The 10,970-nt window shown below is 36.7% G+C and overlaps 1 protein-coding gene and 1 long non-coding RNA gene across 5 annotated transcripts in view; one reads left to right on the forward strand and one right to left on the reverse strand.

The window, feature by feature from the left end:
- Window positions 1-7,701, forward strand: part of LRRCC1 (leucine rich repeat and coiled-coil centrosomal protein 1) — a 21,296-nt gene extending 13,595 nt beyond the window's left edge. For 3 of the 4 annotated variants that reach the window (XM_085572299.1, XM_021550556.3, XM_085572300.1), the window contains 8 exons: window positions 286-487; window positions 1,581-1,766; window positions 2,949-3,123; window positions 3,797-3,960; window positions 4,823-5,031; window positions 5,212-5,349; window positions 6,666-6,801; window positions 7,413-7,701. In XM_085572299.1, coding sequence (XP_085428425.1) covers window positions 286-487; window positions 1,581-1,766; window positions 2,949-3,123; window positions 3,797-3,960; window positions 4,823-5,031; window positions 5,212-5,349; window positions 6,666-6,801; window positions 7,413-7,544 — 1,342 coding nt within the window. In that variant the 3' untranslated portion in view covers window positions 7,545-7,701. The remainder of the gene's footprint in view (window positions 1-285; window positions 488-1,580; window positions 1,767-2,948; window positions 3,124-3,796; window positions 3,961-4,822; window positions 5,032-5,211; window positions 5,350-6,665; window positions 6,802-7,412) is intronic. The other variant, XM_077783019.2, reaches the window with a different exon arrangement.
- On the reverse strand, window positions 6,623-10,924 carry LOC146768420 (uncharacterized). The gene is made up of 3 exons (XR_014952966.1): window positions 10,301-10,924; window positions 9,522-9,686; window positions 6,623-6,756 (listed from the first exon to the last, which is right to left on the reverse strand). It is a non-coding gene; the product is annotated as an uncharacterized LOC146768420 (long non-coding RNA).
- Between the last annotated feature and the right edge of the window lie 46 nt (window positions 10,925-10,970).

Below are 10,970 nucleotides of genomic sequence, written 5' to 3' on the forward strand. Positions count from 1 at the left end.
CAAACAAGTGCTAAATCACAGCAAAAGCACAATTGAATAATTTCTACAAATGTTTGAATTGAAAAGTAAGGCTATACCTTTGGGTGTTTTTAACAGTAGTCAATGGAATTTTCCTCATGATGGGGCCATTGTCAGAGAAAACTGAAGGCTATCTATGAGATGAAGGAATTTATTAAATTTATTATGTAATTCATTATCCTTGTGCAGTGAGACCAAGGAAATGAATTAAAACAGCATTATGACATCCTGCAGTACATGTCTCAAGTGTATGCTTGGTAATTTCAGGAAAGAACTTGGAACCCGAGTTGCTTTAAATGGACCTGAATTTCAAGATGCTTTGGCAAAAGAAGTGGCTAAAGAGGAGCAGAGGCATGAACAGTGTGTTAGAGAATTGCAGGAGAAAATTGACTTGTCAAACCAGAAGTACAGAGAGTTAGAAGATGAATTTCGTTTAGCTTTAACTATCGAAGCAAAAAGGTTTAAAGAAGTAAGACTAAGAGAACATTTCATCTCACACTAGGAGGGGTTGTAGTTCTCTTAAATGTGTGAGTTTGGGCAGATACTCTGGGTGTGGTTTTTGGTGTTTTGTTGGGTTGGTTTTTATCCCTATGGTCTTTGCTCCAAGGATTCATGCAAAAATACTGGTAGAAAGGTTTGAAATATCAGTGATTAGAACAATGACAGCAAATGCCAAGTCAGCATTCAAAAAGCCCAGCATTTTTGTTCATATGTAGAACTTGATCAAAAGAAATTTAACAAACCCCTTCTATCTGATGTTATTAATTTATTTTAAAATATGTTGACCTTTATGTCGACCTTCAATTAGAATATATTCAATTACATTAAAACCTCTTTTTTGGTTTGTGTTTGGATAAGATTATTGTTAAATATCTATACAAGTGTATTTGGTATATAGTTCCTTATTGTGTAAATTTTCAAAATTTAATTTTGGATATACATTTTGATACTCAAATTCAAAACTTGCTTGCTAAATTCCTTAGAGAATTTATTAATGTGGCTAGTATTTACATTTTTTTATCTGTAAAATAAAATATTAAATTCTTCACTTTAAACTTGGTTGTCTTTAAACTTGATTTTAAATAGATGGGAGGAGAGGGGAAAGAAAAGGCAGGAGTTTTACCCTTCAAATCTTTCTGTTGCAAGAAAAAAAATCTGGAATTAACTTTCTTTCTTTTGCGATTTTAATGTCAGTTTTAACAATGAGATTTATATCAAGGCATTGTTTTTAGCTCCCAGTTATGGTTTTTCCGTTCTGTCCCACCCAGCCATGATATTTTTTTTCTGTGTGTGGAGGTTTTTTTTGTTTGTTTGGAGCTTTTTGTTATGTTTTGCTGGGTTTGGGTTTTTTTTACAAATATGCAGATGGGTAGAACCAGTTTTCAATTTTCAGTTTCATGAACAAACCAGGAGAAAACTGGTTTCAAATATTCACTAATTTCCTATAGAGTTGATTAATATCTCTTGTCTTCACTTGAAATTCAAATGTCAGTTATGTTTATATATGCACATTTTTTTACCAAATGTTAGCATTTTTCAAGTCTTGTCTTATAACATTTTAGGTAAAACAGGGGTTTGAAAAAGCTTCTGCTGATCTAGCTGAACACAAACAAGACCTGTTTGAGTTGGAACAAAGGGAAAAAGACATGGCAAGTCTGATCCAAGACCTGACAAATTTAGTGGAAGAACAGAAAGCAAAAATTGCAGAATTAACAAAATCAAACGAAGAAGCTACAGCAAACCTAAAGGTATTTGTTTCAAAACATTTCAACTACATAGGTTATTTTTTGTGATGTTTCATCTATAGAAGTTAATGATTCCATACAAGCTTGATAAACTAAAAGACACAGGTTTCCTATTGCACTAAAACCCAGTACTGCGTGTTAGCCCTTTATTCTTGCATCTTGCACTTCCATTTCTCACAAACACTGCTCCCCATATAGAAAAATGTTGACTCGCTCATGTTTTGGAAAGCGCACTCCTTGCTCTGTGAGCAGTAGCAGTTTGTATATATCAGTTGGTCAATTAAAACTACATTAATAGCCCTGACCCTTATAAATTCAAAGAAGTAGAACATGCTTCTGCATTGGTCACTTATACAAGGTAAAACTGTAATTGAACAAATAATGCAGTGTAGTTATTAGCTTAGTATCTCCTAGTTGTATAATATTAGAAGCGTTATTCATTGTCTACTGTGTGGCAGTTTTTAATCTTCAGTACTGTGGGCACAGTTGCTTTGTGGTAACATATTCTAATACTAGTCTATTATCTACAAATAATTGTTTTAAATTTAAAGGGCATAACTTTTAAATGGTTGTGTGATCCAGTCCAGCTTTGTGCTAAAACTTGGGTGAGGTACAACCCCTACACAGCTGTTTCTAATCTCTCCTCTATGTGTTGTTGTTGGGGTGCCCAAACATTTTGTTGTTCTACAGAATATGATTCTGCCAGTCAGTGACACTTTTAAGAACAATATTGAAAAATACCTATATTAAATGGCTGTACTCTGTAAAACAAAATGTAGCTTGGATAATTGAAGATACATATTTATCATTGGAAGTGAAAGTACATTTCAGCTTCTGTTGTTTTCTGATTCAGTTTTTAAATATCTTTATCTTTTGCTTTTCTTGACTTGTGCATTTATAACTCTAAACAGGTTTTTATGATCACATTAATGACATATTTTTATGATTACAGTATTTGGAAGTCAGCTTTACAGTTTTCTGGGATTGGAGTATATCTATTTGAAGCAAACATTTGTGTTTCACAACTGGAATGAGATGCAGATAGAGCCCTGAATGCAAGCAAGATATTTCTCAGTTAACTTAATTTGGTGTATATATTTGGTGTTTCCTAACCCCTTAGTATTGATTTGAAATTTTGCACTTTTTGTAAATGATCTTATTGTCTTTTCCTGTTTGTTTGTACAGTGTCGAACTGGAGAACTTGAAGCTGTGATTGAGGAAGACAAACAAAAGGCTGTTCAAGTTGAACTTCTAAAAAAGGAAAATGTAAAACTTATTTCCCAGCTGACTGCACAGGAATCTGTGATTGATGGATTAAAAATGGAAAGAAAAATATGGGGGCAGGAGTTGGCAGAACAGGGTAAAATAGTGGGTTTTTTTCTTTTGCAGTAAAAATGGTGTTCAGTATCTTATGTTTCAAATAAACATCCCAACAGAGTTTTAATCCTGACAATGTCCTTGGATGCCTTCCTGATCTTATCCAGTTGTAAAGATGTTGTGCAAAAATAGCACATGGTCTGATAGAGGATCTGTAACAGCAGCTGTGGGAGTCAGCTGTGAATACAGTTTATCTGTTTCCTGAAAATGTGAAAATGCCATGAAGTTGTACAAAGAACTTTTAGACGTGAAACTAGAAAAACAAGGATCTGTAAATAATGTTATGTAATGCTTCTTATCTAGCAGGGAAATCTAATATAGAAATTTCAGTATATATCTTAAAAGAGTGTTAAATGCTGGGAAAAAAAAAATTTGAGCATTGTTCTCTATTCCTGTGATTCAGCACCTCGTTATGGTATTTAAAGGTCTGTAAGAATTATTGTCAACTATTTTTCAGAGAAGTTTTCAAAAAGGATAAAACAGACCTTCAGTTCTGCATTTCCTCTTAAGTGTTACCTACCCACAGATTAAATCCCTACAGTGTTTCTAATGGGCAAAACAGTCAAACCTGTTGTTTGTAAGATTCTTACCTTTGCTTCCCCCAGCCCAATCTCCCAACATTCCACATCTTGAAATCAATATCCTATTTTGTCCAGGAGCTCATCTTGCACAAGATCGGGGGAAACTGGAGGCAAAAATTGAAGTTTTAACAAATGAGATTGTTACATTAAAAAAGCAAAAGGAACATGACAGTGATACCATAAAAATTAAAAACAAAATAGTGGATGATCAGACAGAAACAATTAGGAGACTAAAAGAAGTAAGTGCCATATCTAACAATTTGTGTGCTTAACTTTAATTGCAAGTCTTAATTGTGGCTGTCACAAACCCTTTGATAAAAGCTGGGTCTGCACTTGTAGTTTTCCAACTCACAAATCACAATCAGGCTGTTAGTGGCAATCCATTTCACCGAGAGCAGAAGAGGGCTTTTTATTAAATAGATGCACAGTGATGCTTCTTTGAATCTCTCACTGAGCCATATTTATGTACAGATTTTCTTCTCTTTGCCTTGCTTCAGTTTATTCTTGATAATGATTGTGAGAGAGTTGAAACTAGGATAGCATAATTCTTCTTGAGTGTTTTAAAAATTATTTTTCCTTTTATTTTAAAGTCTGCCTCTCATTCATTTTACAACATAAATATTTAAAATTTATTTTGTTCTTGTAAAATAGTATTTTGGCAGCAGAAGTAATATGTTTTGTCCCAATAATTCCATTTATTTAATTTACAGACTAAAACTTTAGCTTAATAATCAAAATTTTATAGTATGTTATGTCAAAATTAGATGCATTAGTCATTGTTACACAGATTGTGAGCTCAGTGACTTACATATAAGTTGTTTATTTAACTCTTTTGTAGAATAAGGATTCAGAATAACTTTTTTCTTATCTTGCTTTCAACTTCACATTTATGTTTTGATGGCTATTTTTAAAATTCAGACTTCTTTCAGGTGAAGATTAAGTAACTGACTATCGCTTTACTAAGTGTTCTTCATATATTCAGAAGAGTAAATTTTTATGTTGTTCTCTGCTTTATTCCATCATAGACTAAACACATACTCTTAAGGGGGTAGTAATAAAATTAAGCCAGTTTGTGTATTCTAAAATATTTATCTTCTAAAGGGCTTACAAGAAAAAGATAAACAAATCAAAAAACACCATGAAGAAAATCGGGAAGCTCAGAAATTGCTTCAAATAGAGTTGGATGAAAGAGCTGCTGAATGTGAAAAGCTAATAAAAAAATTAGAAAGGCAAAATGAAAGAAAAGAGGAATTAAGGCAACTGCTAGAAGAAAAAGAAGTAGAACTTGATGACATTAAGAATGCACACAGGTGATACATACAAATCACAATATTTATTTGGGATCGTTTTATGGAACACTGCTCTGAAGTTATTCTTGCTTGCTATTAAAAACCACAGAAATGAGGAAAAATGGAAGTATGAGAAACTTTTTCTGCCTTCCTAAGAAGTGGTATTTACATTCATTGTAAATATGTGCATTTTATTTTCAGTGCTCTGAAAAAGAGGTGGCAAGGTAAAGCAGAGCTATTAAGCCAGCTGGAGGTGCAGGTTAAACAAATGAAGGAGAATTTTGATTTCAAAGAGAAGAAGCTGATAGAAGAGAGAAATAAAAGTCTTCAAACTCAAAGGTGACCACTTCAATAGTTTATTTTGTGACTACTCAATTACTGTAGAGTTGCACTATTAATAACTGCACAGAAATGCTCGATTATGTGGTGAAAGAATGTGTAATACCTTTTTAACTACCTGGTGTACAAACTGGGCCTAGAAGGAATTCTTGCTTTATAGGTGACTTACTTCATGGAATTGGCATTCAGTTACATCATTCAGCATCTGAACTTTTTTATTTTAATTTTCTTTGAAAATAACCTCATACAATTTGCCTTGTCCCATCAGTGTAACCTGCCCTGATCCCTTCTGTAGAGCCTTCCTGCCCTCCAGCAGATCAACATTCCTGCCCAACTTGGTGTCTGTTAATCACTATTTCAGTCTGTGACAGACTGTTTCTAAATTAACTGTCATTCTTTTCCCATACAAATAGTAAGATTTTAAATTTATTTTCTTGTTCTTCTTACTGTTCATTTCTTCAATCAATTAGTAGTTTAGTATGAGATGATACAGAAACGTACTCATAAACTGAAAACTTAATTCATATGCTTCTGGAATGATGGAGAAATTTGCTAAACTGATGATTTTTACTATATTCTTTGGCTCCCTTCTCATGTTTTTGTTCCTTTGTCCCAAGTATTCTTGAGAAAATACCAGCTAGTTAATAAGACTGTATAAAAAGAAAAAACAGAACTACAACAAATCAACAGCAAACAACAATAACATAAAAAGCCAAACAAAACTAACTACTTCAAATAGTCAATAGTATTGGGGTTTGAAACTGTCAGAAGATCAACTGTGAAACTGAAATTTTTGTTCTAAATAATTCTGGTTTGTTTCAGAATTTTGTTGCAAATTAATTGTATAAAATTGCCTTGCATTTTGTTCCTACATATTTAAGAATTATCCTTTATAAGCAGAATTTGCTTGGAGTTAAAGAAACATTTCTTTATGGTGAAGGACACACTTCTCTATTTCTGTGAGACACAGGCTCATAAGCTGTTCACAGGATCACACAGTTCATTCACTTCTTGGGAACCAAAAGCATAGGAGATGTTTGAAAATAGGTAGAGTTCTTGTCTATGTTGACAGTAGCAAGCCCTAACCTTCATATCCTTTGCCAGGGATTAAATGCCTCTCCTTAGAGAATGCTAGAGGTCCTAAACACAGTGCATAAAGCTAGAACTTGTACTTGAGAAAACAGGGCACTTCTGATGCCAATATAGAATCATCTTCATGCTTAAGTTATTAAAACCTTATCAAAGGCAGAACTGGACAAACAAAAACACTTCAGTTGTTTGCAGGACCTTGATTTTTTTTTCAATTATTTTTTTAGGATTGCTGTGGAAAAGCTTCATAAAATGGATAATGCCTTCAGAAAACAACTTGAGTCAGTGTTGGCAGCACATCAGGAAGAACTTTTGCACCTGGAAAATGAAAAGGAAAAACAAATTGAAGCAGCAAATGAAAAAGTAATTTTAACATGCAATTTATACATTTATTATATTTCCATTTTTATTCTACAGGTGCTACAAGAGTGGTGCTTGGAAGCCTCCTGTTTGAATCTATCAGGCTGACTGGATGGAAACAGTCCTGATTTAGTACTCAGTCTTTGCACAGCAAGAAAATCTCTAGACTTGTGCCATTGTAATGTTTTATATTCAAGCAAAGTGAAGCTCCATGCTATGCAGCTGTTATGAATCAATAGCTAAACATTTCCTTATCCATACAGGCAAGAGTAATGATTATCTATGCCAGATAATCCATTTAACTCACCTATGCCAACCTTAACTGTTACTGTTTCTGTGTGTACTGCATTCTTCCTTAACATGACAACTGGTGCTTTTTTCCATAGTAAGTTTTCTGTATTGATATAGTACTTGCTACCTCCTAGCAGATTAATACATTTTTTTAAAGAAAAATTTCTGCTTCTGCATACAGCATCAAGAGTAATGCATTGCATATTCAAACCTAAGCATATAATCTTACATTGCTTATCAGTGTTAAAAATTGCCAAGATTATATGGGTGTAGGTGTATTAAGAAAAGCAAGAATTCTACTTCATCTCTGTGTGCTCTTTCAGGTCTACTCTGTTGAAGAAGAAATGCGGGAGCTTCTGCAAGAAATGGCAAGCAATAAAAAAGCCATGGAAAATAAAATAAGACGACTTACACATGCACTGAATGATATTCAACAAGACTTTGAAGATTATTAATATTTATACAAAAAATGTATATTACACAAGCAGTTTCGTCTGCTGCCATGCACTTTTCCTTGTTTTCTAGAGAATTAAGTCTTTGTTGTATATTTTGATAGTTCAGGGAGCAGATAAATGTTTTTACATTTTTTTCATAATAAATAGTTATTTCTAACCTTTGTTTCTTTTTAACTGCTCTCAAAATGGGTCGAAACATATATAGATGAAAAGCATCATATGCAACTAGGAATTAGCATGTTTAGTATGAGAAAAGGAAGTCAGAAAGTTCCAAGCCAAAACCTTGAAGCTTTGCTTCAGTGAGGTAAAGATTCTCATAATGAGAGAACCAAGAATGTTGAATCACAGAAGGGTTTGTTTTGAAAGGGACCTTAAAAATCATCCAGTTCCAACATCCCTGTCATGGGCAGGGACAACTTCCATTAGACCAGGTTGCTCAGACCCCCATCCTACCTGGCCTTGTATACTTCCAGAGATGGGGCATTCACAACCTTTTTGACAACGTGTTCCAGTGCCTCATCACCCTCACAGTGAGGAATTTTTTTCCTATCAGCTAATCTAAACCTACTGTCTTTCAGTTTAAAACCATTCTCCCTTGTGCTGACACAACATGCCCCTGTAAATAGACTCTCCATCTTTCTTATACCTGAAAACAGGTTTAATCTGCCACTATTGGAGAATGTACAACTCCTGCAACTTAGAGTGGCCTTTTTGGCGGCATAGTTTAGTTTTCTCCACAGCAATAGGCTCCTACCAGGCTTTTGAAATAGAAGGAAATAATAGCCTAAGAGCTTCTTATGGAAGCAAAACAAAACCCTTATGTTAATATATTGTTACACTTAATTCATGGTAGAGGCTTTACCATCTCTACAGTACTCAGGTTTACTTCATTTGCTTCTTCTCAGAGTATCCTAAAGTTACTGAACTACCCCATCCTCTAAAGCATTTTCATGCTGCTGAAGTAAAGAGAGCTGTGAGCAGTAAAATCACAGGGACATGCTGGCACACCAGGTTGGGGGGCTATTTCCTCTCCCCTTGCACCTTGCAGTAGCTGTAGCAGTCTCCAGTTGCTCCAGTGACCATAGCAGTCCCTAACATGACTTTACCATCAGTTGTTCAGAACCCTGACTTTAGCACATTGGCACGGAGTAATTGATGGTGCGTTTTGGTGCCCAGCAGCCCTTTAAAAGTACTTTATTTAGTGATAGTAAAAAGCCCTGGCCTTTGGGTAACTGTGTGAGGCCTGCTGGGATTGTTATCAATTTGTTAATGAAAGTTTATTGTGTGAACCAGAGCTTGATACTAGCTGCTTCTTGTTATGAGGTGCAGCTTAAGGGATGACAAAGACCTTGAAAACATGGGCACAAGTTAAAAGCAGAAGTCTTGGCAGTGAAAACAAAATCTGCTGATCAGTGACAAGTCTTTAACAAAGCGCAACCTTGAAACCTGGGAATGAACTCTTTGTTTTAAAAATGGAAGTAGCAGTAGCAAAGCAAAATTTACAAAAAGGCAGCCCAATAACTGAATGAGGTGCCTGCAAGAGCCTAGGAAAACAACCCCCACTCTGCTTTGCACGGGGGAGGTGTGTAGGGCTGGGAATTGCCTAGAGATTGCACTTAGAAAAGGGTGAAATTCCAATTTTGTGGAGGAGACAGAAAGCAGACACCTGCTTCAGCTCTGACTCCCTGCATGGCGTTCCCACCCCTCCTGAGCCATGAAAACACCAGGAGTGAGCCATCAGCAATAAAGGGGTGTCTGCACTGTGGTATTTTCAGCTAAGGTAGGAAAGAGCTGCTAAGGACTGTTTTCTTGGAACCTGTGTCATTGGTTCATAATACGTAGAAATTAAGAAATATTGGTAATGGTTAGCAGGGTGTAAGAACAAACCCCAACTATTGGTTTTCTAAAGGCAGAAGAATTATTTTTTACTCTTGTGCTCTATATACTCTGTCCACAGTGTGTGAGGGAAATGCTCACCTGGAAAGCCATTCAGTAGTACTTTCATGGATATGATTGGTGTAGAAAACGTGCACAACTTCAGAGTACCTTTCTGGCATGTTGATCAAGTGTTTCCTGGGGCACTTCTTTTTTTCTTTGCTTATTATTTGACCAAGCCACACTTTGGGTGAAGTAATTGAATACCTGGAATGCACCAGGAAGTTAAAAGAATTTATTTTCCCCCTGATTTAATATCTTAATATTTCCTCTGAGTTTCAATTCCAAAATTGTTGTTCTGAAACTTTTGGATTTCATCATAGGGAATTGTTAACATTTTTAACATTAATTCTTTCTATTCCTTGCTCTTGGCTCAGGAATTTCATATTATAATACTTGGGTGTGTTAGTAGTGCTTGGAACATTTGTTTTTCTTGTACATGACTCCGTCTTTGGCATTGTTTCCCTCTTTATGCTTACATGGCTTCCTTAGAGCTTTTTAGTAAGTGTTTAAATTATTTTTACTTTCAAAATGGTAAAATAATAAAGACATGGTACAGGTGAAACCTGCACTAAACTTACCTATTCACAAGGATAAATTTCAACCCAGCATGACTGAAAGACATAACTTAATAAAATAAATTTAATTAGATAAAAATGTAAACAAAATGTGAACACTAGCCTTGCCAAATGCAAAGCATGCTCTCATGCATTAATCATGACAATTTAAAATCAATTCCATTATTGGACTTTCATTTGCTGACTAGAGAATAATCTGTTTCGATCAATAGTGAGTATGGAATCAAGAAAATTTTGTGTTACTTGAGACCAGGACTGCGGTTCCAGGTCCAGTGTTCCCACGCAGACGCTGCCCTGAGCCTGCGATGGGCTGTGCAGGTGCAGCTCCTGCGCGCCGCGGCACACCCAGGGCCCCGTGCCCGCTGTCCTGTGTCACGCCCAGCTGCGGGTCTGCTCTTTACGTGCGTCCCCGGAGTTCTTGCACAGTACGGACTTCAACGCTTCTCTGCTCTTATTCGATAGTAACTGAGGGAAAGAGGTGTACCTGAACTAAGGCCAAGTATATATGGACACCGTGGAAGGGGCTGGGTAAGCATGGAGAATTCGCTGTGCACCTGGCCAGATCATCAGCGTGTCTTGTGCCTCGCCTGGGGCTTGTGAGAACACCGTCTGCAATTGACCTAAGTGCTTTCATAGCAAATGCGAACGGTGAAATGAGTGACAAGGAGCTATCGAGGCGGCAAAAGGAAGGCTCGAGGGACATGTCTGCCCGACTCCAGGCCGGCGCTATCCGTCCTGGGGGCCCTGAGCGAGAGCAGCCCGACCCAGCCAACTGCAGCCCCTCCTGCGCAGCCCGCCCGCCCCGCCAGGGCCGCGGGCCGGGCCCGGCCCCACCGCAGCCGCAGCCCCGCGGCCGGGCCGCGCCGGTGTCCGGGCAACGGCGGCGGCGTCACTTCCTGCGGGCCGCCCCTGC

This window comes from Lonchura striata, chromosome 2 (assembly GCF_050655825.1).
Source record: "Lonchura striata isolate lonStrDom1 chromosome 2, ASM5065582v1, whole genome shotgun sequence".
In the NCBI taxonomy this organism is placed as follows: Eukaryota; Metazoa; Chordata; class Aves; order Passeriformes; family Estrildidae; genus Lonchura; species Lonchura striata.